Source organism: Stegodyphus dumicola, chromosome 4 (assembly GCF_044657685.1).
Source record: "Stegodyphus dumicola isolate Sdum_Otavi_A_Nest chromosome 4, ASM4465768v1".
Classification (NCBI taxonomy): domain Eukaryota; kingdom Metazoa; phylum Arthropoda; class Arachnida; order Araneae; family Eresidae; genus Stegodyphus; species Stegodyphus dumicola.
The window spans coordinates 176,288,073-176,315,483 of record NC_140771.1 but is presented as its reverse complement, the minus strand read 5'-3'; the positions used below and the strand labels follow the sequence as shown (position 1 = coordinate 176,315,483).

The following is a 27,411-nucleotide window of genomic DNA, read 5'->3' as shown; positions in this document are numbered from 1 at the left end:
AGTTGGTTTTAATTAATCGTTGGTTGTATTTTTAAGAACTACTTGATAAAATTCAACAAATTAGTTCAATCTATGAGTTCATCTGAAAAACCTAAAATTTTTATTCCAATTCTGTCATGTGTATATATTTCAAGAATGAAAAAGAATTACAAATTCACTATCCAACAATACTGAGTAATATGTTGTTGATATAGCCAAACTTAAAATGACCCATTTTAAAACCAGATTAAATAAATCATCGCGTATTTTCGGTCATCGAATTTCTTTGGCGTTAAAAGTGTCATAGATTTAGTAAATCCAAGGGTCAAGGTAAGCTCAAATATTTTTTTTCATAGTTCATATTTGCTAAGTTATAAATTTTGCTGATGCAAAAGTTATGTAACTTATGCAAACATATGCTTAGAGTATTTGAACTAGTGTTGAAAAATCACTGGAATTTAAAATGTAATTGACAGTATGCCTTAAAGCTTGTTTTGGTAAAAGCATATTTATGGGTGCCCCTTGGCAAAATTTGGCGATTTTTGGCAGTACATGGATACCGAGTTTGTGCAATTCTTTGACCATGTTATTTTGGCTTGTGTAGCGACGATTTGTGTGCCAAAAACCACCGCTACACGAAGACAGATTGCACATACTCGGTATCCATGTACACATCGACCTATTTTCACTTAAAAAAAATCTGTGAATTGTACAAACTTGGCATCATGCACTCCCTTGACTTTATCCATGTACACATCGACCTATTTTCACTTAAGAAAACATCAGAGAATTGCACAAACTTGCGCTCCCTTGATAATACAGGGAGCACCCTTCAATATACTCTAACTGCTGTTTTTCATAAATTAAAACATTTTAGGCATTTAAGATATCTTCCTGTAAGTTACAACTAAATGAATGACTCTTAAGCATAAAAATTTCAAATTTTTATGCTTAAGAGTAGAAGGAGTTATACACTTTTTAAATAACAGTGTCAGAAAAATATACTTTTTAAAATATGTAAACCATTGTTTGAAGTATAGAAAAACCTTCCTTAGCAACTATACCTCTTTAAGTGATTATGTCAAGTATTCTGGTGATACAAACATTGATATTAATTATCACTGAGAATCATGCTTTGTGAAGTAACCACCTCCATTAAATATCAAAATTGTACAAAATTATGGAAAAGTTATAGAGTGGTTTTACTGTATACTTAAAGTATATCATATCACTGTTAGATATTGATGATGTAAAAGATATTATCTAATCATAAATATTTCAAGCATTAAATAGCTTAGTGTAAGTCAATAAGTTTTCAGATTCTGACTTTGTACCCTGTCTTTCACTATGTAATATTTTTCTAGCAACTGTGTTAAGTACCAGTAAGTAAGTTTGTCTTAAATACCACTTAATGTAATCAGGTATCATCTGTTCTGTCTGTAAAACTTAATCGTAATAAGTGAACAAATGAATATCTGTAAAACTAAAGATGACACTCTATGTAAAAAATACAAGTATTAAAATGTCTATGAGAGGAACATTTAAAATATTAAATCCACGATCAATTTTTGCGACATCTAAGATAGAAAATACCCAAACTGACTAGTTAATTCAGAGGATGAATGCATGTAACATCATTGTTCATGTGTTTGTTAATTGTGTAAGTATTGAAGTTCATGCATTAATTGTTGATAACTATATTATTGGCCTTATATATATATATACTTGCATTTCAAAATTTTGTATATTTTGCCAGTGAGCTAAGTATTAAATGCTGTTACGTATAAGTTCATATTATGTGGAAAAGTAGTTTTTGATCTAACACTTTCTGAGAATTTTTTAATGTTGATCATCAAGCTTAAAGCATATGGCTGAAATTACCAGTATTAACCATAATTTAATTATTCTCCTGTTTCAGCGTTTTTCAAACTTTTTTCGAATAGAGATTATGTGAATTATCATAATTTGTGAATCACCTTGCTGCTGTTCCCTTCGAAAGCAATTTTTTAGCATATATTACTACTAGTACACTTATATTTTAATATATAATTAAAATCCGTTATATTTCATAATTAAGTCCATTGAAGAAAAGTTATATATCTAATATTTCAAGATTATTAATGAGAAGGATGATTTGTAATTCTTGCATGGCTCTTCTATATTTGGATATATGATGGTGAGACCACAGTCTTAGTGGATATATGATAGTATATTTGGATATATGGTGGTAAGTACCACAGTTATAGTGCTTTAAATCCATCTTTTACTGCTAAGACTGAGTGGGAAGTCTGTAAGTAGGGTAACCAATAATAAATTTCATAAAATGTCTATCTTACGAGAAAAGGTGATAGATGATTGTCATATGTAACTTTTTAAACTCTGAGATTTTTCAACTAAATTTTTTTGTCTCCTTTGGAAACTTCGGAGGACCATGAGGGCAAGCTGTATGATCCACAGATTGAGAAGTGCTACCTTAATACATTTCAATTTCTAGAGAAATTAATCTTAAAAAAAATCTGATCATTATTAAAACTACTTTACAGATTTATTTTATATTACAAATAAATATAGTAAATATCTAATAAACCTCAAATTATTTTCTGCAATATTTCTGAATTATTTAAATTTGTACTGTTTTTGCTTCAAAAATGTATGATACATGCAATTTATGATTTCATGAAAGGACCAAAAGGAATCTTGTTTGCAATTTAATTATTTAATTTTAAAAAGATTTAAATCATTTGGAATATGTGCAAGTGCATGCAATTATTATGAAGAGATTCTAAATTAAAATGTCACATAACAAATTTAGAATATGTTATGTACTTCTAACGAATGTGATTTTTTCTTTATTTAGGAGCCATGCTTTGAATCCTAAGAAGAAGAGGACTGCACCTTCACAACTAGTTAATTAAAAATAACAATAATATAAATTTTACCTATTTTTTATTTTATTTTCCTTTTGGATAGTTTTCAAATAAAAATAAACCTATTTTTGTTTCTATATTCTGTGTATTGGAATAAAGAGTCGAAATCCATTGCAATATCCAATATTTTCAAAATATGATATTTTTTGAAATAAAATATATGATTATGGAATATTACGTTAAAATGAAATGGTTCCTTATGTAACCTGTATGTTACACTAAAAGGCTTCATCGAATACTTGTAAAGTAATGAGCAAATACTAAGTTAATATCTTGTGTGAATGAATATTATCTTACAGAATTTTTTATTCCATAAAAATCTATCTAAAAATATAATTTTGTTGAATGAAGATTTAAACATTTTTCCCGAAGATTTAAAAAGTCGTTTGAAATAATGATAACAAAAACATTAATCTGAACCATTTAATAAATGAATAGAAAATTTTGAGAACAATTAAATCATCCACAGGAATTTTGAAATAATCATCGTATTTTTGACATCAGTTAAAGAAAGAAAACCTGAGTCATTTTGATTATAGTGATAAATTAGTTCCATTAATAGTAGGATAGAAAATTAAAATTTTAAGGAGCCATTATGCATTATCAATTTTTCATTAAAAAATTTTTAGTTTATTACTACTATCATATCAATTATTAATGCTGAATTCTTTATCTTCAGTTTTTACATTCTTTTCTTAATTTTCTAGGCATAGCAGAGAAAAATATAATTATAGGATCAAGGCATTTCCAAATACATTATATTTTCTTCCTTAAATTTTTAAGATCATTCTATATTCATCATGTATTATAGACACAGTATCAGGGGATTCTGTTCAATTTTTCAGTTAGAATTTGGGACGAAGTTGTGAAGTCATACCTACATTAAATGCTTGAATTGATTATTTGAAATATGACAAAGCAAGAGAGGGCCATCTGTCCAAGGAAAGGAATATTTTAAAGAAAACTTCATGTTACACAAACATTTACACAGGCAGCCCATTCTCTAGGATTTAAATCTAGAGCCAAATGCTAGTGTTCAGCTTACTGTCTGGCTGCCTGTAGGCAATAAATGTTTTAGTAGAAGGAATACTTGAAAAATTAAATTTAGGACTAACTAATTCTTCAATTTTGTATTCAATGAGAAGAATGTAATTTATTAATAAAGTTTTAAATCTGGGAAAATACCTGTACAACTGTCCGATTAATTAATCTATTATTTCAATTAATGGTCAGTAGCAGAAGAGATTAAAAAGCATTTATGCCTAAAAGAATTATATGTTGTAATTAAAATGAATAATGCAATTAAGCATGAAAATAATTTTGGATAACTTGTGATAACTGAATTTAAGTTCATTGTTGAGTTACATAAGTAATTTTTTTTTAGAATTTGAAAAAAATATTTAGAATTGTTTATTGAAACAATTTCATTAAAATATTTTTTTACTGTAATCATATCCAATTGCAGTCTCTTTAGATTACACTGTTGGGTATAAGGAGAATGATTTGGTTTAGTTTACTTACAGATCAAAGATCTGTAACCTTTACAGGCATATGCTTCGGTAATCAATATACAAAAACTTTGTTATGCCTACAGAATAACTTCCTGTAACATTACATGTCAAACATCTGTAACCATTACAGGTATAATCTCTGTAAAGTTACTAAGAAAATTCCTGTTTTGATTACTCAAATAATCCATGGCATCCCAGTTTCCACGACTTTTCTTAGTAACTTTACAGATTTTTTTTTACAGTGTAATTATATTATTTTTGTTATATTCTAAACCATCAACTGAAAGATTATGAATACTCATCATTGTGAAGAGTGTAAAAAATGTTTTTCTACTCATTTCAATTATAAAAGACATTATGCATCCATTCACAAACCTTATGCTTTTTTGTGTACATATTGTGAGAAGAAATTTAATAGAAAAAGTACCCTTGATCGACATACAAATGGCGTTCACTTAGGTAATGTTCATGCGTGTGAATTTTGTCAGAAACGTTACACACGATTAGACTCCCTTACTCGCCACAAGCGAAAGCATGATGAAGATAAATGTGCTATTGTTGAAACAGTAAAAAGACGGAAAGTCAGCCCAGACAGTGAAAAGCCTGTTTACGAAACTGAAATGAAAAATGATAAAATGAATCTAACTGAAGATGCGGCTGTCGCATTAGTTGCCGTAAGCTCTCAGTTACAGCAAAATCCGCAAGGAGGAGGAGGTACTAGTGAAGCTCATACTCAATTAGTTCGAACAACAAATACCAATGGACCTTCTGAATATACTGTAAAGAGCGAAGAAAGAATAACAAATGTAAATGAGGTAGAAAAAAGTAAGGAAAATTTCTTAAAAGAGCATGCTTTTAATAAGAGACTTCTCACTTACGCTTTGAGGAATATGGAAAATATCCTAGAACTGAAGGAATTTCTAAATTCCAAACGAAATGAAGTTTATTATCTAATTGAAGAAAAGCTTAAAGAAAACAGCGCCAAAATAAATTTTCAAGTTAATTGTGTATATGAAAGAAAAGTTAATGAAGAAATAGTTGAAAAAAATTTTGCATTCAAGACGAAAAATAAAATTATTTTGCTACCTACAGATATCAGCGTAGTTTTTAATGAAGCCATTGATAAGTTAGTTAAAGAAAGTGAAGACTTGGAAGTAAAGGATTCAGGATGGTCCCTGAAAGAAATTATCGATTTAGAGATAAGACTAAACAAATATATACCATTACGCGGTTCTACTTATTTAGAGCTTCCGCGAGCTTTACAAAGCAGAAAGGCCATTATCAATGTTAGAAATTTTGATAAAGAGTGCTTTCGCTGGGCTGTGATTTCAGGTTTGCATCCCGTGGCAAGCAATCCCCATAGAGTATGCCATTATATACCTTTTAAAAACTATTATAATTTTTCAGGTATCAGTTTTCCTACTAAGCCAGAAGATGTTAAAATATTTGAAAGGCAAAACGCTGTAAGTATCAACGTATATTCATTTAATAAAGATTTAATTGTTTATCCTTTAGTTATTACGAACAATCCAAAAGAAAAACATATCGATTTACTTTTTTTTTAATCTGGAGATAGAGCTCACTATTGTTTAATCAGAAACCTTTCTAGATTAGTATCAGGCCAACTTTCAAAAAATAAAGGACGTAAATTTATTTGTAGACGCTGTTTGCTCTTCTTTCGCAATGAGAATGCGCTTGCAAGACATGAGGAATTGTGTAGTCTTAAAAAACCGTGTAAAGTCATCATGCCAAGTAAAAATGAAAAGTGGTTAACCTTTAAAAATATTAAGCATTCCTTGCACATTCCTTTTGTTATTTACGCAGATTTTGAATGCATCGTTCAAAAGGTTGATACATGTCAACCGAATCAAAGCACTTCGTTTACGAATGTTATACAAAAACATATTGCAGTAAGTTTTTCCTATTATGTTGCATGCAAAGATAATCGATTCCAGAAACCGCCAGTAATTTACAGAGGTTTGGACGCTCCTAAAAAATTTCTAGATTGCTTGAGAAGAGAAGCGAAACTTATAGAAAATATATATAACAAACCAAAGCCGATGACTCCTTTGGATTCTATGACGCAAGAACTACATAAAAGAGCAAACAAATGTTATTTATGCAAAAAACGTTTTACTATAACTTCTGATCCTAAAGTCTGTGATCATGATCATATAACCGGTAAATATAGAGGACCAGCTCACCAATCATGCAATTTAAAACTTCAGCTACCAACTTTTATACCTGTTTTTTTTCATAATCTCTCTGGTTACGACGCTCATCTTTTCATTAGAGAGTTAGCGTTTGATGATGCCCTCATACGGTTAATCCCTAATAACGAAGAAAGATACATTTCTTTTTCGAAGAAAGCGACTGAGAAACTAAGTTTAACTTTTATTGATACATTCAGATTTATGCCGGCGAGTCTTGAGTCGCTAGTGAATAATTTAACAGATGAAATGTTTACACATATAAGGAGGAATTTTAAGGAAGGCAAAGTTAATTTACTTCTTAGGAAAGGGATTGACCCATATGACTATATGGATGATATGCAGAAATTTGAAGACAAATTTCTACCACCAAGAGAAAAATTTTTTAATCTTTTAAATGAGCAGCATGTAACAGAAAACGACTATGAACATGCGAAAAACGTCTGGAATACTTTCGATATAGAAAACATGGGAGAATACTCCGATTTGTACGTTAAAACTGATGTACTCTTACTATGCGATGTTTTTGAACAATTCAGATCACTTTGTTTGAAAACTTATGAATTAGACCCTGCATGGTATTTTACGGCACCAGGTCTATCTTGGGATGCAATGCTTAAATGCACTCAAGTCGAAATTGAGTTATTTGTTGATTATGACATGCTCCTTTTTATTGAGCAAGGGATAAGAGGTGGCGTATCTCAATGCTCTAAACGCTATTCTAGAGCCAACCATAAATATATGAATGAACATGATGATAAAAAAGAATCGCTATTTTTAGTATATTTGGACGCAAATAACTTATACGGTTGGGCCATGAGCCAGAAATTACCTCTAAAAAATTACCAGTGGTGTACTATAACAGATATTAATTCTATTCCTAATGATTCAAGTGAAGGATATATCCTCGAAGTGGATTTAGATTATCCGGAGGATATTCATGACGCACACTCTGATCTTCCTTTAGCACCTGTAAATATCGTGCCCCCAGATTCTAGGGAAAAGCGTTTGGTTTTAACCTTAGAACCCAAAATAAGATATGTGCTTCATTTCAAAGCCCTTAAACAATACATAGCTTTAGGTATGGTTTTAAAGAAAATTCACAGAGTTCTAAAATTTGAACAATCGGAGTGGCTGAAACCTTACATAAACCTTAATACAGATCTGCGTTCCAAAGCACGAAATAGTTTTGAAAAAGACTTCTTTAAACTCATGAACAACGCAATATTTGGAAAAACAATTGAGAATATCCGGAAAAGAGTAGATATTAAACTGTGCAGTAATGGTAAAACAGCAGAAAAACTTGTGTCTGCTCCAAATTTCAAATACAGGACAATTTTCTCCTCTAATCTTGCAGCATTTCACATGAAGAAAACAAAATTAACTTTTAACAAACCAATTTGTATTGGAATGTCAATATTAGATCTGTCCAAGACGCTTATGAATGATTTCCATTGCAATCAAATGAAGAAGAAGTATGGAGATAATATAACGCTACTGTATACTGACACAGATTCTTTAATATATGAAATTAGGACAGAGGACTATTACGAAGACTTAAAGGAAAGCATTTCTTTTTATGATACATCAGATTATCCCGAAAATAATATTTTTGGACTTCCGAGAGTTAATAAGAAAGTGCTTGGAAAAATGAAGGATGAAAATCACGGGAAGTTTATGATCGAGTTTTTAGGTCTTAAATCAAAAATATATAGTTACAAAATTCAAGATGAGACTGATGAAGTGAAAAGGCTAAAAGGAATTAAAAAACAAACTGTCAATAGTAAAATCAGCTTTCAAAATTATAGAGATTGTCTATTTGGGAAAGAGTCTATGTTTGCTACCATGAACATGATTAGATCAAAACACCATAATGTTTATTCTGTGTGCCAAAACAAGCTAGCTTTGTCATATTCAGATGCTAAACGCTTCATTATGGAAGATGGTATCCATACGTTACCTTGGGGTCATTATAAAATTTCTTCTAACACCAGAGATCAATTATTAGTATAACAGCCAAATAAAATTTTGTGACGTCATTTAAAGTTCGTCCGTGATGAGGTAAGCAATTTTCTTTCTTGGTTGATGAAGAAAGAATTGCACTCTCTGAGATGAGTAAATTTTTATTTAATTTATTTATTTTTCTGTTTAGAGGATGTAATTGGTGAATATTGTATTATATAATTTTGATTAAGTACATTTGTTACCTTGGCTGGGAAAAAGATGCTATCCCTTCCCTCTCCCACTTTTTTTTAAATTTAAAATACAGGATGATGTTTGCTTTTTCACCCTTTTCTACTTTTTGTACGCATTCGCCAAAGTGAAAATTCGCATACCTATTAACCAATCAGCTTACTCTAAAAAAGAAAAGAGGTCATCACCTATTAGCCTATCCGCGATAAGACCAAATAAAGAGTTCCAACATGAGGTACAATTGATTACTACCCCGAAGAGCAGTTCTCTAAAAGTTTCTTGAGTTGATAGCACGCTTATTTTTCTTTAGACGTTTTTTTGTTTGAACCTTACGCCGTGCAGTATGGATAATGGTCTTAATATCAAACTTTGTGAAGGTGTTTTACAATCACCCGATGAGGTATTAAAACAGTTAGAAAAAGATATTGTTTATTTACCTAAAGAGAATTCTCAAATACGTGCTAAAGGAAAATCTTTTCCGATTCCCCGAGAAATTGCTGCTTTTGGAGATCAAGGACTTACACGTTTTCAGGTATGAGTATTTCATGTCAGCCATGGACCCCTCTACTGTTTGAAATCAAGTCTTTAGTCGAACATTTGAGTGGTGCGAATTTTAATTTTGTACTTATCAACCGATACAAAGATGGTAATTCTTGCATTGGACAACATAAGGACAATGAACCATCTTTGGATAGTAATCATCCTGTATGTTCCCTGAGTTTGGGTGAAATGCGGACTATAGTATCCAAGAGGCAACAATTTCAGGATTATAGACTAGAACTGGTGAATAATTCTTTACTAATTTTAAGCTCCCCAACAAATGAACTTTGGACTCATGGAATACCTCGTCAAAAAGAACGAAAAGGTGTTCGAGTCAGCCTGACTTTCCGAAAGCTGCTATTACCTGGTAAAAGAAAGTTTGATGAGGATCACAGTCAACCTAAAAAAGTCATGAAAGATCAGAAGGTAAGCATAATGTTAATATAAGTTTTAAGGCACACAAAATTTAATTATTTGTTGCTATATCAGTTCCTTACTTGGTTTTTTAATTATTTTATAGGAAATGACATCTGACAAGCTATTGCCAGTGGATACACACCTGAATTCTGAAGGACCTCAGTTAACAGTGAATTCCCTTCCTCCAAATATGTTTCATCTAGGAGATCAAAATTTTGTCATCGTTTCGTGCTTCTTGGGTCATACTCGTGTTCATATTCGTCGTTATGGTACGAATGATCAAGGTTTTTTGTATCCGACGAAAGATGGAGTTTTGCTATGCCCATTAGTATGGAAAGAATTATGTACTCATTTAAACACTTTTGCTACCTTTGAATCGACTGATGATATATTTTTTGTTAAAAACGATCTGTGTGTTTCAAAACAAAATGTGAATGGTGAAATAATCATATCCCTACAGAGACTATTTTAGAAAAAGGATTACAGTTTTCAGTTTGTTCCAGAACGTGTTTTAATGAAGAAAGATCAGCTACAGAAACTTGATACAGAAAGTGATGAGATAAGCGTTCTGGTGAGAGAAAGTCTTATATCCCAAACTATGGATTATTTTACAAAGTGAATTCATGAATATTCATATACCGAAAGTGGTTTTTCAGGTGATCCAGACAGACCGCACGGATTTCAAAAACTTGAGGATTCTTTATGTGAATGTATAAGTAAGTCTATTTGTAACGCTATTTCTGAACTTTTTAAATGTTTTGCTTGTCAAATAGGATATGAATCAATGTTTATGCATACTTGCTTAAATTTGAAATCTGTAGAAAATTTTAAAAAGTACTTTGTGATCAAGCATTTTACACCATTAATTGGAAAGCATTGGCTAAGGACTTCGTCGAAGAAAATATTAATAACACTAATTTTGTTAAACTCATTTTTGATTATGATTTTTTCCAGTGCATTAACTTTAGTGATTTGTAAAAAAAGATTGAAAATGTTTATGTTAAAGACGGAAAAGCTTTGTTTGAATCTTTAGAACGCACTGATGATGAATAAAAGTTGTTTTTGTTTTTTAAAATGTATCATTCATTACTTAGCCTTTGAGAAGGCCTTTGAGTTTTTTAAAATGTATCATTTTTACTTAGCCTTACGTTTACTCTATTTTTCTTTTCAGTCTGGTTTAAATTCATTATAAATAGTTTTTTTATCTTCACATGCTTTAATTTATGATTGGTTTAATGTGTTAGATAGAGATGTTTTATGAATTCGAAGAGGATGTTCTAAATTTTAAATTTAACACAGAATTATAATTTTGAAATATATATATATATGAATGTTAGTGTGCGGTTAGATCATAACAGCTGCTGTAATGGAAGCGATTCTATCTCAGACTTATCGAGATCCTCAAGTCCCTGCCAGTTTTGGTGGTATTACTGCTTTACATCATGCTTTAAAAGGTCGCGTGAAAACGAAAGATATCCAGAAATGGCTGCAAAGCAAGGATTCTTATACATTACACAAACCCGTGAGACACAAATTCCCCAGGAACAGAGTGATCGTAGGAAGCTTAAACGAGCAATTTCAGTCTGATTTAGTAGATATGCAATCATTAGCCCCTTTTAACGATGGGTATAAATATTTACTAACCTGTATAGATATCCTTTCCAAATTTGCGTGGGCAATTCCCATTAAAGACAAAAAATCTACTTCAATCATATCCGCTTTCGAAAAAATATTTTCGGAACGCATACCGAGATCTTTACAAACAGATGCTGGGAAAGAATTTACAATAAATATGTTCAAGACTTTTTAAAACGGAAAAATGTACTCTTTTTCACGACAAATAATGCAACAAAAGCCTCTGTCGTTGAGCGGTTTAATCGTACTCTTAAAACTAAGATGTGGAAATACTTGACTGAAATGAATACGCGTAAGTATATTGATGTTATAAGCAAATTAATCCATAGTTATAATAATACTTGGCATCGCAGTATTAAGACAGAACCCGCATCGGTTACATTACAGAATCAAGAGAAAATCTGGAAAACGCTATACGGTCAACAAACGACACGGAAACAAGTCAGATCAGATTTAGAAGTGGGGGACACGGTTCGCATCAGCCGAGAAAAAATGCTCTTCGAAAAAGGATACGAACAAAACTGGACAAGAGAAATTTTTACAAGTCATAAAATTATTCGCCGGATTCCTGTTGTCTATAAGCTAAAAGATTTAGCAGGAGAAGTTATACAAGGGACTTTTTATAAGCAAGAACTTCAAAAGGTTTCTGACTCTGGTTATTATCCAGTAGAAAAAATTTTGAAAAAAAGGAAATCTCGCGGTAAAGTTGAATATTTTGTGAAATTTCAAGGGTACCCTGAAAGTTTCAATGCTTGGGTTGAAGACGTTAGAATGATATAAAAAGCCCATACATTCTTCCTACCTTTCATTTGAACGAAAAATGTCTTTCTTTGTTACACTGATAAGCGATAGCTCTACACACTTTTTCCCGGAAAATAAAATATCGCAATTTACCACTCAGCTTCCTTCTCCGGTCGATTTAAATGGTGAGTGGGAATTATCCCTTGTGGACTTTATTTACCCGCATTCCTGGTATAACGTTCGAAAAGACAACAATTTATTTGGATTTGATTTGGGCGATGGAATATGGGAAGGTAGAAGAGTTCCTTCAGGATGTTATGAAAAGGTACCAGATTTATTAAAAGCTTTGAAAATACCATCGCATGAAAATAAAATTGAATTTAATTATCATCCTGTCACGAAAAAAGTGACAATTAAGACAGACGAACATTCTAAAGTTATTCTTCATGAAGGATTAGCTGAGCTTTTAGGATTCGAACCCGTTATTTACAGAGAAATTGTACAAAGTCCTTTCGTAGCCGATCCAAAAGTCTCTTTTCCTGTTATGTATGTGTATTGTGATCTAGTAGAGCCTCAAATCGTAGGAGATGTGCAAGCTCCATTATTAAAAATTGTCACCGTAGAAGGAAATGATGGTGATATCATAAACGCTCATTATCCCAGACCCTTTTACTTACCAGTCATCAGACAACACTTTCAGACTATACATATTGATATAAGACTTCATTCTGGAGATTTAGTACCGTTTGAGAGAGGAAAAGTTTATCTTGTATTGCATTTTCGTCTGAGACAAATTCTATAAAAGAAGCACCCATTTTAAAAGTGATTTCATTTTGATTTTATACTCAAAAGTAGAAGCATCAAAATGTTGAAGCCTTACACGTGTTGCACGAAAAAATTTGAAGATTATTATGAAGAACAAGCCGGAAACGGGCTACCTTGTTATCGAGGAACTATTTTACAGAAAGGATATGGTATTGGGGGATTTTTTGCAAAACTATTTCGTAGCGCTATGCCTTTTTTGATTAGTGGAGCTAAAACTGTTGGCAAAGAAGCTTTACGGACTGGAACTATGGTTGCAAACGATGTGTTATTAGGCGAAAAGTTTAAAGCATCTCTGAAAACAAGATCTAAGGAAGCTGGAAAAAAATTAGCCAAAAAAGCAGCTCAGAAAACAGAGGAGATGATCGGTCGCGGAAGGTTTAAAAAGAAACGCAAAACCTCGAAATGCTTCATTTCATCTAAAGCCAGGAAAGCGCAACGACGCGACATTTTTGACTCGTAATGGCTTTTCTGTTAAAAGATTCTCCAGAATGTACAAAATCCGAATTGGATTTATTTTCATTACCTCCAACGCAAACTGTTATTGAAAGAGGTCAGTGGGTTGAATTTCATCCCCTGGCCAATTTATCAGAAGGAAGTCCTGTAGAGTTCAATATTTCCGGAAGCGGAGATGAATACCTTGATTTATCACAGACTCAACTATATGTCAAAGTAAAAATTTTAAAAAGTGATGGCAAGCCTCTCACGGCTGAAAGTAAAGTGGGACCTGTCAATCTATTTTTACATTCTATGTTTTCTCAAGTAGATATCAGTTTAAATGAAAGACTCGTTTCCTCAAGTAATAATACTTACCCTTACAGGGCCATGATTGAAAAATTACTTAATCATGGTTTTGATACAAAAACTTCTCAGCTTTCATCAGAAATGTTTTTTAAAGATACAGCAGGTCGAATGAATGTTTTTGATCTTAAAGATTCTCACCCTAATGAAGGATTCATCCAAAGAGCTGAAATGTTTAAGCTGAGTGCCTCGGTCGATATGATTGGCCGGTTACATTTGGATATGTTTCATCAAGAAAGGCTCTTATTGAATATGGTGGATATGAAAATTAAACTCATACGCAGTAAGCCTGAATTCTGTTTACTGGGTGCTGGTGAATTTAAAGTTCTACTTGAAAATGCCTCTTTATTTGTAAGAAAAGTGAGAGTCAGTCCTGGTGTTGTTCTAGGGCATGCAAAAGCCTTAGAAAAATCAACAGCCAAATATCCAATTAATAGAGTGCTCTGCAAAGCGTATTCCATTCCCACAGGAAACATGAGTTTTGTTCAAGACAATATTTTCATAGGACAAATGCCTAATCGTATTGTGGTGGCATGTATTGGTAATGATGCATTTAACGGAAACTATAAAAAGTCTCCTTTCGAGTTTAAACATTATAATATTAACTTTATTGGAGTTTATATAGACGGTCAACCTGTGCCTCATAATCCACTACAACCGAATTTTGATAAAAGTCAATTTATACGAGCTTATCACAATTTATTTATAAATGCGGAAGAAAAGGGTCTTTATCTTTCGCGATCAGAATTTTCAGAGGGATATTCTTTATTTCGCTTTGATTTGTCACACGACTTGTGTGATGGTTCCTATTTAAATCTCGTTCGGCATAGCAACTTAAGATTAGAAATAAAATTTGACACTCCCTTACAGCAAACTGTTTCTTTAATAGTGTATGCTGAATTTGAAAATTTAATAGAAATTAATAAAGCTCGAAATATTCTTTATGACTTTGGAAACTGATGAATTCATCAGAGATTCATCACATCTTATCTAGAGATCCTGTTTCTCTGAGATGTTATGCAGGTGTTTTTCCTTGTGACAAAATACCTGTAATTCAAAATTTCCCTTGCGCTTTGGTGCTAAACGCTGACAAGCATGATAAAGAAAGCACTCACTGGTTTGCTGTCTATGTTATAAACAAGCAAACTCTTGAATTTTTTTATTCTTATGGACTTCCCCCTTAAGCATACGGAGAAGATATAACCAAATTTGTCAAGAAATATCATAATGTTCATTGGAACAAGACTTTTTCAAAGTCTGACTTCTAATGTATGTGGACAATATTGTATTTATTTCATTATAAAACGATGTCAAGGCTTCTGTATGAAAGTAATTGTATCGCAGTTAGCCGGAAGGAAAAGTGATTTTCGAATATTTCAGTTTGTCAAAAAACGATATGGTGTAAACATGCTTTTTAGAAAATAAACCATTTTTGTTCTTTTTTTTAAAGAATTATGTGTATGTGCTTTCTCTCCTTTATTTCTATATATATATATATATATATATATATTTCACATTTTCTTTTTATCCTGTCATTACGGAGCTGCCATTTCCCTTTTCGTTTATTCGAGCTTCGATAAAAGAAAAGGGAAGCCACACTTTTAGTACGTAAAATATTTATGTAGAAAGGCTTCTATAAAAGTGTTGAGGTAATTCACAAAGAATCATAAGAGCGAACACTGTGACAACTTAAAGCAGCAGATTTTGTGTAAAGTATAAATATCAAAACATTTATTTACAGTTATCATTCAAAAGATGGAACTGCCTAAGTTAGTCCATCCTTCTACTTGTCTCATCAGCGGTCCTACGGGTTCCGGAAAAACTATTTTTGTTAAGAAATTGATAGACCACCAAATGTTTGATCCTATGCCGTTAAATATAGTTTATTGCTATGGAAGTTATCAGCCGCTTTTCAATTCAATAAAAAATGTAAAATTTGAAGAAGGACTGCCCTCTAATCTCCAATCATTACAAAATGCTTTAATTATTATAGACGATTTAATGTCTGAGCTAGCAAGCGATACCCGTTTAAGCAAGCTTTTTACAAAAGGAAGTCACCACCGAAAACTCTCAGTTATCTTTATAACGCAAAACCTTTTTCATCAAGGCAAAGAGATGCGAAATATCCACTTAAATTCGCATTACATTGTCATACGATATATAAAAATCCTAGAGATAAAAGTCAAATCAGGCATTTAGCTAGACAAATGTTTCCAGGGAAACTAAAGGCCTTTCAAGAAATCTTTCAGGATGCTACTTTGTCTCCTTTCAGTTATTTGCTAATAGATTTACGACCTGAAACAAACGAAAGTTTGCGTCTGCGCAGTGGTATATTTCCAGGAGATAAGCATCGCTAAGTCCCTTAATGTCACTTGACGTCGAGCTGTTAACATGTCTTCTAGAATCGTTATTGACTTCGAAGGCTTTCAACTGAAGCCTCATTGTTACATTGTGAAAGAATTGGCATTTTTCTCCGTACATGAAGGACATCATGCCTGCTGGTCATTTCTACCCCCTCATTCATGGGAAAAATTGTCGCTCCCTCAACAAAAGTGTTTTTCATGGGTGATTAGAAATCGCCATAATTTGAGTTGGAATGATGGTATTCTACCTTATACCATGCTTCGTATTATTTTACAGTACTTATCATCAGTTTATTCTGACATATATGTGAAAGGTTTGGAAAAGAAAAAATTTTTAGAAAATCTGTTATGTCGAGACATTATAAGTTTGGAAAGCCCCAAAATAGAAAATTTAGAAAAGAAACGTTCATTAATATGCTCGTATCATTCTTCTGGATTTAACTACTGTGCCTTACCCAAAGCCGCCGGTTTTGCAACCTTTATAAAAGAAAGTATGCAGTAAGGAGAATTCATTTACGTTCAGAATGTCTCATCAGAAGGATGTAGATTATCTAAAGCTCTTAGGAAAAAGTCGAACAAAAGCAGCTGTTCTAAAAAAGTGTCCCAACTATCTCATCAAATCCGTTTGTGAATGTGTGTTAAATCTTTTAAAAGAAAACATTCCCATCAATAAACGCACCAAAAATCGAATCTCTCCTTTTAAAAGAATCTTAAGAAAATTAGCTGATAAAAAATTACCTCTTTTTAAGAAAAGACGTCTCTTAGTTCAAAAGGGCGACGGCTTTTTTTCGCTTTTCATTCCAGCAGCCGTAAGCGCCGTATCATCGTTAATCCATGGAACATAGTAAGAAATTTGCTTTGGTACCCCTGGATCGCATGCAGCATTTTGAGGATGAACATGTGAGTGATTTAGATTCTCAGATTCAACATATCTTAAAAAGGAAAATGGACGATGAGGAAAAGGCAAAGATGTACATACAGGTTTTACAAAAATATGTGACGTTTCCTAACGTTAATGCTGTTAAAGTTTCTGAAGTAGAACCTCTCGAAGAATCTTCTGAGAGACGTCTTGATATAGAAAAGGAAATCATTAAGGCAATTCCTGTCAAACAGAAAACAACTGCAGAAAAAATAATAAATTTTTTAAAACAACATCAGGTTTCTTGGACGCCGAACAAAGAACTGATACTGGATGGTAACGTGTTTCCTGGCTCAAATATTGTACAACTCATAAATTTTCTGTTAAGAAATATAGCTCGAAGGCCTGCTGCCTTCGAACAATTTAAAGAAATGCTAAATATAAACAACTTTCCTAAAGAATTTATAAAAAATAAGCATTTACTGATTACAAAAACTATGTATGCTAAACCTAAAATAACCAAAAAGAAACTATCCTCAAAAAGGTGGTTGAAATTGTGAACAAAAAAGAAAAGGTTTGTAACATTAATTGGTATTTGAAATATGAATAAAAGAAATAATATCTTATTATTTTTGGTTATCTTTTTATTATTAACACAACACACTTAACTTGCGCTTCTTAATAGAGCTTAATTCCTTTTCCCCGTCGAAAAATAGAATATTATACAAATCAGTAATTTTTCTTCAAGATAGTTTAAAAATTTTTTTATAATAATTTACATTGGTTATTCTTTCATGCTAGGACTAGCTGAGGACCATTCTTTTATTCTTTTATTTTTATGCACCTGTTTAAAGAAAGGGAGAACAAAGCAGTGTACTATATTCAGAAAAGCCTTCATGACGTCACAAAGGGCTACGTGCACAATTTCAACAGTTTCTATTTTCCCTGGGGCGGGGTAAGAGTTTCTTTCCCAATCTGCACCAAAGGTATGCTCCACCGCTAAATGATGTTATCGATCTTCAGGAACCTTCTCAGCTAGAAAAAGTTCTCCACCGCAAAAGCAATGACGTCATTTAGAAAGCATAACATGTTCAGACAAACCCTCATGACGTCGCGATGAATTTCTTACTGGAAGACTTTGCTCCACCGCTAAATCCATGACGTCATTTCTCAGAGCATGTGTACGCTGAAAATTTTGCTCCACCGCAGAATGAATCCTATCGTCCTCCGCCGTTAAAACAATGATCTCATTCTCCCCAGCTTGCTCCACCGCAAAAATAAGGGCGTTAATCTCCACCGCTAAAACAATGGCATCATTCTCTATCACTTGCTCCACCGCAAAAATAATAACTTCAATCTCCGCCGCTAAAACATTAACCTCTTGCTCCACCGCAAAACAATGACGTCATGCTCCACCGCTAAAGTAATAACCTTGTGCTCCACCGCAAAAATCATGACGTCATTCTCCGTCGCTTGCTCCACCACAAAAATAACAACATCAATCTCCGCCGCTAAAACAATAACCTTGTGCTCCACCGCTAAAACAATTAATTCCGCCGTTTTCCATCGCTTGCTCCACCGCAAAACAATGACGTCATTCTCCATCGTTTGCTCCACCGCAAAACAGTGACGTTATGCTCCACCGCAAAAGTAATTACGTCATGCTCCACCGCAAAAGTAATGGCGTCATGCTCCACCGCTGAATTCTTTTATATTCGAATACAATTCAAATTATAATTCATATTCATAAATTAAATAATTTATATAAATTATAATTAAAATTTATTTGCTTCAATGACGCATATTATTTATTAAAATGTTTAATTATAGCGCAAGAGCATTGTTCCAAAGTAAAATTTCATTAAGTCCTATTGTTTCCATACACCAGAATTATAATTAACGAAAAACATACCATGCCGATGTGATGTCATTTCCAGTATAGAAGCTATAGTAAAACAACTAAACTAGGAAATGAGTATGCTTTATGACGTCATTTCCGCTAAAATAACCAGCAGAAAACAGCTCACCTCTAAAAAGGGGCGTGGTCTCTGACGTCACTCGCGTCAAGAAGCAGGAACAAACAACTCAACTGTTCCATAACTCCCATGCAGCAGGAGCAAAACAACTCAACTGTTCCAGAACCCGTAAAATTATACTACTCATAAAAGGTGTTATTGAAAATCTACCGCTTATAAGGGCTGGTTTAAGTAAATTCGGGGCTTCTTTAAAATTACATTTTCTGTTCCATATTAAAAATTGTTACATAATTTTTTACTATTAATTCTAATATTTCGAAATAAGAAATAGCAGGATCTTATATAATATGTTTTATATATTAACAATTCGCAAAACTGTAGTTTTCTACAGCCAAATAAAATACAGGTATAGGGATGAGGGAAAATAATGCAGCATTTTACACTGAAATTGTTCTTTCCAGCTTCAAAAGTGTTGTTTTGAATTTTTTGTTCTTTTAAGGGCCTAGGGAGTTAAACACAGTCGTACGTGTAAAACCATGGTTCACTGCCAAAGGAGTACTATCGCACTAAATTGAAAACATAAGATTTAATCGGTGCTTTCCTTGAGATTAACAAAATAGATGAATATATCATGTCAGACTGTGATACGTTCGTACAACCATATGATGAATAACAGACGAATGGTACAACATAAGTTGAGCCTGGTTAACAGCTCATTTAGTCAGGCAGGTACTTAGCGATGTAGTAAATTATCCGATATACTATACTAGATTCATATTACAATCGAGTCTTCCATAACCATATCCTCCTTTCTTCGCCTTAAAATCACCACATCACGCTGAAATGATTTACGGCTGCTGGGCACGTTGATAAGGCGAATTAGATGGACACAGTCTTCACCACCATCAGGATAACACACAATGTTCAGCAGAACCAGGAGAATATACAGTCATCACCACACACTCTTCCTCCGTCGGGAGTATGCTACTACGGATTTATACACAGTGAAGTACGTTTAATGAGAAAATGCTTAAGAAGAAATATCGGTTAACACGAAATAATACAATGGTCCCGACAAACTACTATGTGTTTTCATGCATTTTGTTTCTCTTAACACGAAACAAGAATCGCTTAACACGAAAAAATATCGTGTCTGAGAATGAAGAAAATACGGAAAACATCGGACTCGCAGCCAAGATTTAAGCGGGGTGTGAAATGAAAGAGAGGTGGTTTCACATGTTTCGTAGAAAGGAGGCTAACTTAGCTTTGAAGTGCCCTCAGAATAGCCTGCGACACGAGCCAGTTTTGTTTATCTAAGCTAGTTTCACTTCTACAAACGCCACATAAACATCTCATCTCTCATCAGTGGGATTTGGAATTCGATGACGAGTACATCTCAGTGTGAGTAAAAATTAGAGAGTTTGGCTCATATGTTGCACTCTGCTTGTCTCTGTCTCTGCATGGAATTCAGTGACTGCAAGGACGAATGAAAATTGTTTTCGTCATGCACGATTCTCAAAAGTATCAGATTCTTTGGTGCGAAAAGAAGTGGGAAAAGGAGGATATTGAAATTTAGCCGACACTTATTGAAATGTTCGAGAAAGTTTCTGTATTAATGGACTGTCCTACTGTATTATCCGAAGAATTCGTTGCAGTAGTTGATGATGATGTGTGTACAGCCCCAATTATGGCAGACAAAGACATTTCGGAGTTTGTTCAAAGCTCAAAAAATATCATTAATGCAGATTCTTACGACGAAAATGAAATAAGTAATGCAGCTCCTGTTCCCACGTCCTCCGAAAGTATGCGCAGTTATTTAGACGCACATTTAAATGGTGAAATAAATAACAAAATGGACGATATTGAAGAATTTGATGCTAAGAAAGACAATGCAAAGAAAAATATCAGACTTTTTTCCCCAAAACTCAATAAATATTTTGTTTTTCAAAAAAATTGAAAGTTTATATTAAATTTCATTAATTTCTTGTGGATGTTTTTTGTTTCATTGATTTTTATTAAATACATGCATATATGCATATCTATGTAAATAGAATGTACTCTAATAAACTTAATTTTGTTCAATATACATATTTTTTTCCAATATCCTTAACACGAAAAATTATTTCAGTCCTTTTAATTTCGCTTTAAACGATTTTCAATGCAGTTCACCTTTTCTACTCAATGCAGCCGCAAAGGAAGGAATGCAAATTTCCCAACAAAAAGAAAGTATTTTGATATTTGAACGATTATGGTATATTCTCGTCTTAAGAGTCCATACTTATTGTTACTAAGTTTAACTTAACTGTGCTTTTTACAACACAAAATGTTTACTGAGCTGATAAAAAACTTCATTACATAGTTTCACAACTATGGGAGGAAAGGCATTTGGGACTCCTAGCGGTAAAATTTATGAAGCCCCTAAGAAGTGTTTTATATGTTAGAAACGCAATTAATATTGGGTCTCAGATGACGTGTAGTTTGTATTTTACATATACTTTCATTTATTTTTATTTATTTAATATTTTTCGACCATTAATAATTGTTGCCTGTTTTATTTCTTAGAAAAGGCAGAGCTAAAAATAGGTGCGTGTTAAAGACTGTTTATTGCTCACAGAACAGATGTTCTATATAAGATCCAAACATATTTTCAAACATAAATGATACTTTAGAATATGTTTATTGGTCTCTAGAATTCGTGACACGCTGATAGTGTAATAGTCTAATTTGACACATAAGCGAGTAATTAATGAACAAGATTAAAAAATAAATAAACTCATGCGATTACTTAATACTATTAACAATTTAACTAAATGCTGTAATATTTTTCTTTCTAAATATTTTTACATTATTTTCTCTGCATATCGAGCTTAAAATCAAAAACGATGACAACTTCTTAAAAAAATAAGTATTTCATGGGAAAGGAAGGTAGAAGGAATACATTACTAAAACATTTTAATATAGGTATAAGATACAACATTTCTTCATACAGATATTTATTGTTAATGTACGAAATTACAACAACAAATATTCTAACAAAAAAATTCTAGTTCTTATCAGGGAATGTATCTTGTTAACATTAGAGTCAAATGGGTAGAACACGGGTTCTATTTGAAGTTCATAAAGAGTTAGTCGTCTGATATTTTCTTCGGCTTCTAATCTTTCCAAAAGCAAATGCCATCATAAGTCATATAATTAGTAAAACATCAACCTTCTGCTTGTCGTAGATTTTAGCCAAGATTTTTATCGATTTCGAGGGTAAATAGGCACAAGTCCCTTTTCACAGAAGCAAAGAAATCAACTTCAGAAAATGAGAGAATCCAGCAACCATGTGGAATGGAAAAGCAAAAACCAAATTCGGCAAATGGACAAATGATCAAAAAGAATATTCTTGAAAATACCGGTTGCTTTATTAGTCCAAAGGGATTTGAATCCCGAAGGACTATTAGTTTCGTTTTGGCATTTTGCGTCGGACGGATAAATGTCGGTTCACTTTTCAAACTGTTGCCATAAAATGTTAGAGTCCTGCATTATATTTGAAGAAATTAAATAATGAAAATCTGCGTAAATGTATGCATATTTCTCACATTGTCATAAAATAACGGTACATAGAGTCATCGAATTTTGAATAACGTAATCCTCCAACGAATATGAGCATGTGGAAGACCAAATTTGAAATTTGAAATTTGTTTTATGATCGATTTCCTATTTTTTAAAACTTTGACGAATTTTTGATTAACAAACTCAAGGATTTCAAAGCGAGCAATGGCAACGTTGTGCAGAAAAAACATTTTTATCTCCAGCGCGTGAGTCTCTGTATCGGAAATTCTAAAGATATGCTCGTTTTAAAACTATTTTGCGATATTGCTGTTGCACTGGATCTTATGGTTTAAGTGCGAGGAACATGATATTTAATAAAGAAAGGTAACACACAAAATGTTAAAAAACGCCCCTTTGGACGTAATTTAAAATCTGAAACATTTCAGATTTTATTATTATTATTATTATTATTATTATTATTATTATTATTATTATTATTATTAGTTTTATGTTTTACTCTGGTGCGTTTCTCTTCTGTCCATGTATAGTCACTTGAGAACTATGAAGTCACTTGAGTGTTATAAGCCTAATAATTAAAATAAAAATTAAAAGGTTCCAAATTGCTTATAGTCTTTTGTAATGCCAACTATCATTTACAAATTTCTCATTTTGCAAAAGTGTTTTTCTGTTCATAAGAATTCTTAATTCGAAAAATCTACTAAAAAAATTGTTTGCTTATATTATATTTATATGATATGCTTTCAAGTACTGTCGAATAAAAACGATAAATAAGTTTATTTTCCTAAGCACAGCAATGCATGAATTATTTACACATATTATGTTGAACTTTATGTGCAAGGTCTTTTCCATAATGGTTTGAAACGAAAACTTTCAGTTCAGTCACTCCCGAAAAATGATTGTGGATATAAAAAAATTGCGCAGAAATTTTAAGCAGGAAAAACTACATTTGTTACCTCAGATCTTGTTCTTAGCACGCAGAAGTTAACAGTTCTATAGCTCGGATATTACCCAAGACAAAATATCAGAGAAAATCTATTGTCAAAATCGCTTTAAAGGTAGCAGATGAAAAAGCATTACACCTGTCTCCACCAATAAATTTCAAAGAAAGTGATTAAAAAGGAATACCTATAGTAGCAAAGGACACAAAACACACATACAAGATATTTTAAATCGTCATAAAAATAATGGGTTATATTTTCTTCAACAGTGGAATTATTCAAGAAAACTTTTAATACCAATTGAAAAAAACTTAAAGTGATTGACAGATTTAATGCGTGAAACGACGATACTCATTATAAAAAGGACAGAAATCTGAGTTTCAGGTCAAAGAGGGCGGCGACTTCATATGAGTGCACTATCATAAGGCTATACCCACATCTCGATGCAAGTCGGCCGCTGTTCGAAAAGACAGGTAGGTATCTTCATAAGGGTACAAGGGTACCCCCGGTATAAGGGACCGTGCACAAATGAAGATCGGTTTCTCTTTTGCATTATTTTTAAAACGATGTAAATATGAACTTATGGCTTAGTTTGAAAAAAAAAACTGAAATCCATTTGCGGTTCTTGAACTTCCCTGAATTCCAGTATGCGGCTGCTCTTGACGTCAATTTTGGCCACCCCTATCTATCTAATAGTTAAATAACCTATCTGTTTCTCTTACTCAATCACTGTACACTGCGAAAAAAAAAAAAAAAATGGGACAGTTCTATATCTCCCGTTCTACTGGGCCGATTGACGAAATTCAACTTGCGTTTTTCATGTCTCGAAAGCGCGACTTATAGGATATGTATTACATTTATATAAAGCACTGTTCTAACGTAGGTATTTTGACACAAAATCAGACTTTTCCTGAAATGACCAGTTTCAGAAAATTTCCTGAAATTCCAATTTTTTTTCCATATTTCGTTTCTACGACTCAAATTAAGCCAAACTACCAAGTTTTGCAAATCGCACGAGTAGTTTTTAAAAAATTAGCTGTCAAAATTTTAGCTCCTCAATGATAATTCAATCTGGTATTTATTAATATCTCTTTTTTATTAAAGTTATTTGATTCCTTCTTACACATTTCGAAATTTAGGTTCATTCCAAATAAAATTCGCCCATTTTTTAAGCTTTATTTTGAAAATTTGTATTTTTAAATAATTTTTCTAAATTTTTCGAAAAACATTTTGAATTATACCCCATAAAGTTTTTACAATCATCTTAAAGTAGATGTATTTCTAAGCACACCTGCTAAAAATTAGATCTTTTCATTCAAAATTTCCGAAATATACGTGAATTTATATATTGGCGCATTTTGGAATTTGGCACATTTGTTGAAAGCGATAATAACGAAAATGTGGTTTACGCACTTTGTTAAAATTATCTGAAAGTAGGAACGATGTGACTTTTTTTCCGCTGATCCACAATGTAAAAAGATAGGAACGAGATGCCTTTTTTTTCCGCTCCGGTATAACGGAAGGGTAAGGAAAAGAGGTTGCCATATATTAAGAAGTTCGCCAAACAAATTTATCTTAGCGAAAACTGAAAAAATGGGGCCAAGATGAATTTTTGAATTTCTCCGTAAATTTCGCACCAAATTTTACAAAATTTAATGTCTGGGCTTAACCTTTTCCCGGGGGCTGGGACATATGTGTCCCGTACTAAGGATACAGCAACTGGGGGCGCGGGACAGTTTGCCGCTCACCTCCATGCACCTTTCTTACCTCCATACGCTCGTGGCAGGGGTAGGAATTCTAGCGCTTGAGGCTTGATGACTATTTTATGACATCCGATAGAGTGCGTTCTTTTGTGGGATTCCGCTAATGGATTGGGGAAAATTGTCCGTGTTTTAAACCCACATGGCTTGTTTGCAAATTCGGTATCTTCCAGGAAATATTTTGTTGAGAGGAGAAAATAAAAAGAACAGTTTGTTACTTCGATTTTCACGCGTTTTCGTTTTCAGGTTTTTTTCAAGTACAAATACGGCTTGGAGGTCAAATATCAAAGAAATTTTATTTTCGGAAGCTCGGCTGCTAAAATTCTTCGGAAATTATTTGAAAATCTTGAATGTATTTAAAATTGCATAATTTTTTCAGTTATTTCTAATTAAATTCTTTTTAATTTGGTTTCAATTCGAATTTGAAACTGTCTTAGTTTCATTCTTTTCGTAAGTGTGTAGTGGAACATAATTTAATGTTTCCATATAATTATTAAGATTTCCTAAGTGGCAACATGATGTAATGTTTTGAATAGTTATTAAGATTCGCCGTGTGGCAACAACGAGTCGAGCTGAAAACGTCGTTACTTCGAGCGTTTCTTGATAAGCGTTGAGTAAGCTTTATTTCTTAAAAGTTTGTTATATTTTTATGTAAAATAAGTAACATGTTGCAAACAAGAATGAAGACTGTAAAAATAAATGTACTGTTTCTTTTAAGAGCAAAATAAGTATTTATTTCACTTATGAAATGCTCTGGCTGATCAGTTTCGATATCACTTATTCATCAAATCCACAAGTGTTTTTATCACTTTATTTCAATTTTTAGTATAAGGCAGTGTAGTAATATAAATGTTTCAGGTAATAAAAATCAATTTTAATGTTATTTCTAAATGACATGCATTCCACGACTACCGCTTACTTGAGTGAAATTTTGGTTTGTTATGTGTTCTAAATGATAACTAGCGGCCGAGCGAAAAATATTTCTTTAACTCTGATAATTTGACCTCGATTCAAATTCCGAAGAACTGATTGACTGCATGAACGTTTCTTGTTCTCTCACATATGTAAAGGGTATATCAGCCAATTTTCTTTGAACGCCTTCCACGAAAGCCCCTTTTGCTTAGGTAGATAACACTTTATCTAATTCGACAAATAAAAATAAAATTATATTCGAAATAAGAAAGCTAAACTTATGAGCGTTTCAAAACTATGTTTAGAAACACTTCCTTTTATGAATCATTTTAATGACAAAATGAATTTTAATTGTGCGACAAATGAAATACAAATTTTTATTAAAGCAGTTATTATGGAATATTTTCTAATTCAAAATTAAAAAAGTTTCAAAACTTATCCTTTGTTATATGATTTGCGTCTATAATGTCATATCTGTATCAATTTGTTCAGAAATTAGTAGATACGTTATTTTAGGTTAATTGAATATGGGAAAGCACACGAAGACTGCCTGCCTAAAGGAAAGCATGCCTTCGAGGAGAACTTTTAGGAGAAATTGGCTCGTATTCTCGTTTCACATGGGGAACACAACGAAAACCAACTATGCGGCCAGCTAGGTCGCTTGACGTCGAACCTATGTCTAACTACCAGCATTCAACGGCTTTAACCTCTCGGTAACTTGTAGTGTTCAGAAAGTAATTAATTTTACGTGAGAATCGTGTTTTGGAGGGAATCAAACAAGATATTGGAATACTAAGCATGTATAGAGGAATTCAGATTGTACTACTTTTTAGTTCCCTGAATTTAATCCTTAGTGCGAATCTTCATTAATATTCATTAACTCAGTACGAATCTTTATTCCCAGCTTCATTACTTCCATAGAAAGCAACAGTAAATAGCTTGAGATCTGAAAATTTCGCATAACAGTTTGATATCTCAAAAGCGATTTTAGCATTCTGAAAATGTAGATCATAAAAAACTGAAGAAATATTTCGCCCTTCGACAAAGATGTTTACATTTTGAAATTTCAATACGTTCCTGTATATGCAATTTTGCATTCAAAGAAAAAATGGAGTAGCAATATAAATCATTGAACAATTGTTCCCTTTCTATTCTAAGGTAAAAGTAGTATCTTACATCTCTAAGTGATAAAACTTAAATTTTTGAATACATTAAAACTCAACAAAGATTTTATTTTTTAAAGCTCCAGGGTTTGCATCTGCATTTCTT

At 32.6% G+C, this 27,411-nt stretch overlaps 1 protein-coding gene and 1 long non-coding RNA gene across 2 annotated transcripts in view; both read left to right on the top strand.

The window, feature by feature from the left end:
• Nucleotides 1-27,411, top strand: part of LOC146997752 (uncharacterized) — an 80,993-nt gene that overhangs the window by 32,004 nt on the left and 21,578 nt on the right. The gene's annotated exons all lie outside the window — the stretch shown is intronic.
• LOC118203288 (uncharacterized) lies at nucleotides 8,352-10,836 on the top strand. The gene is made up of 2 exons (XM_085814284.1): nucleotides 8,352-9,786; nucleotides 9,881-10,836. The coding sequence occupies exons 1-2, from the start codon at nucleotides 9,355-9,357 to the stop codon at nucleotides 10,247-10,249; spliced, it is 801 nt and encodes a 266-aa protein (XP_085670410.1). The 5' UTR covers nucleotides 8,352-9,354; the 3' UTR covers nucleotides 10,250-10,836.

Excerpts from the sequence above, each read along its gene's own strand:
- LOC118203288 (XM_085814284.1), top strand. The coding sequence starts at position 9,355 with ATGAGTATTTCATGTCAGCCATGGACCCCTCTACTGTTTGAAATCAAG. Across the intron at positions 9,787-9,880 it reads AAGTCATGAAAGATCAGAAG|GAAATGACATCTGACAAGCT; the intron begins GTAAGCATAATG and ends ATTATTTTATAG.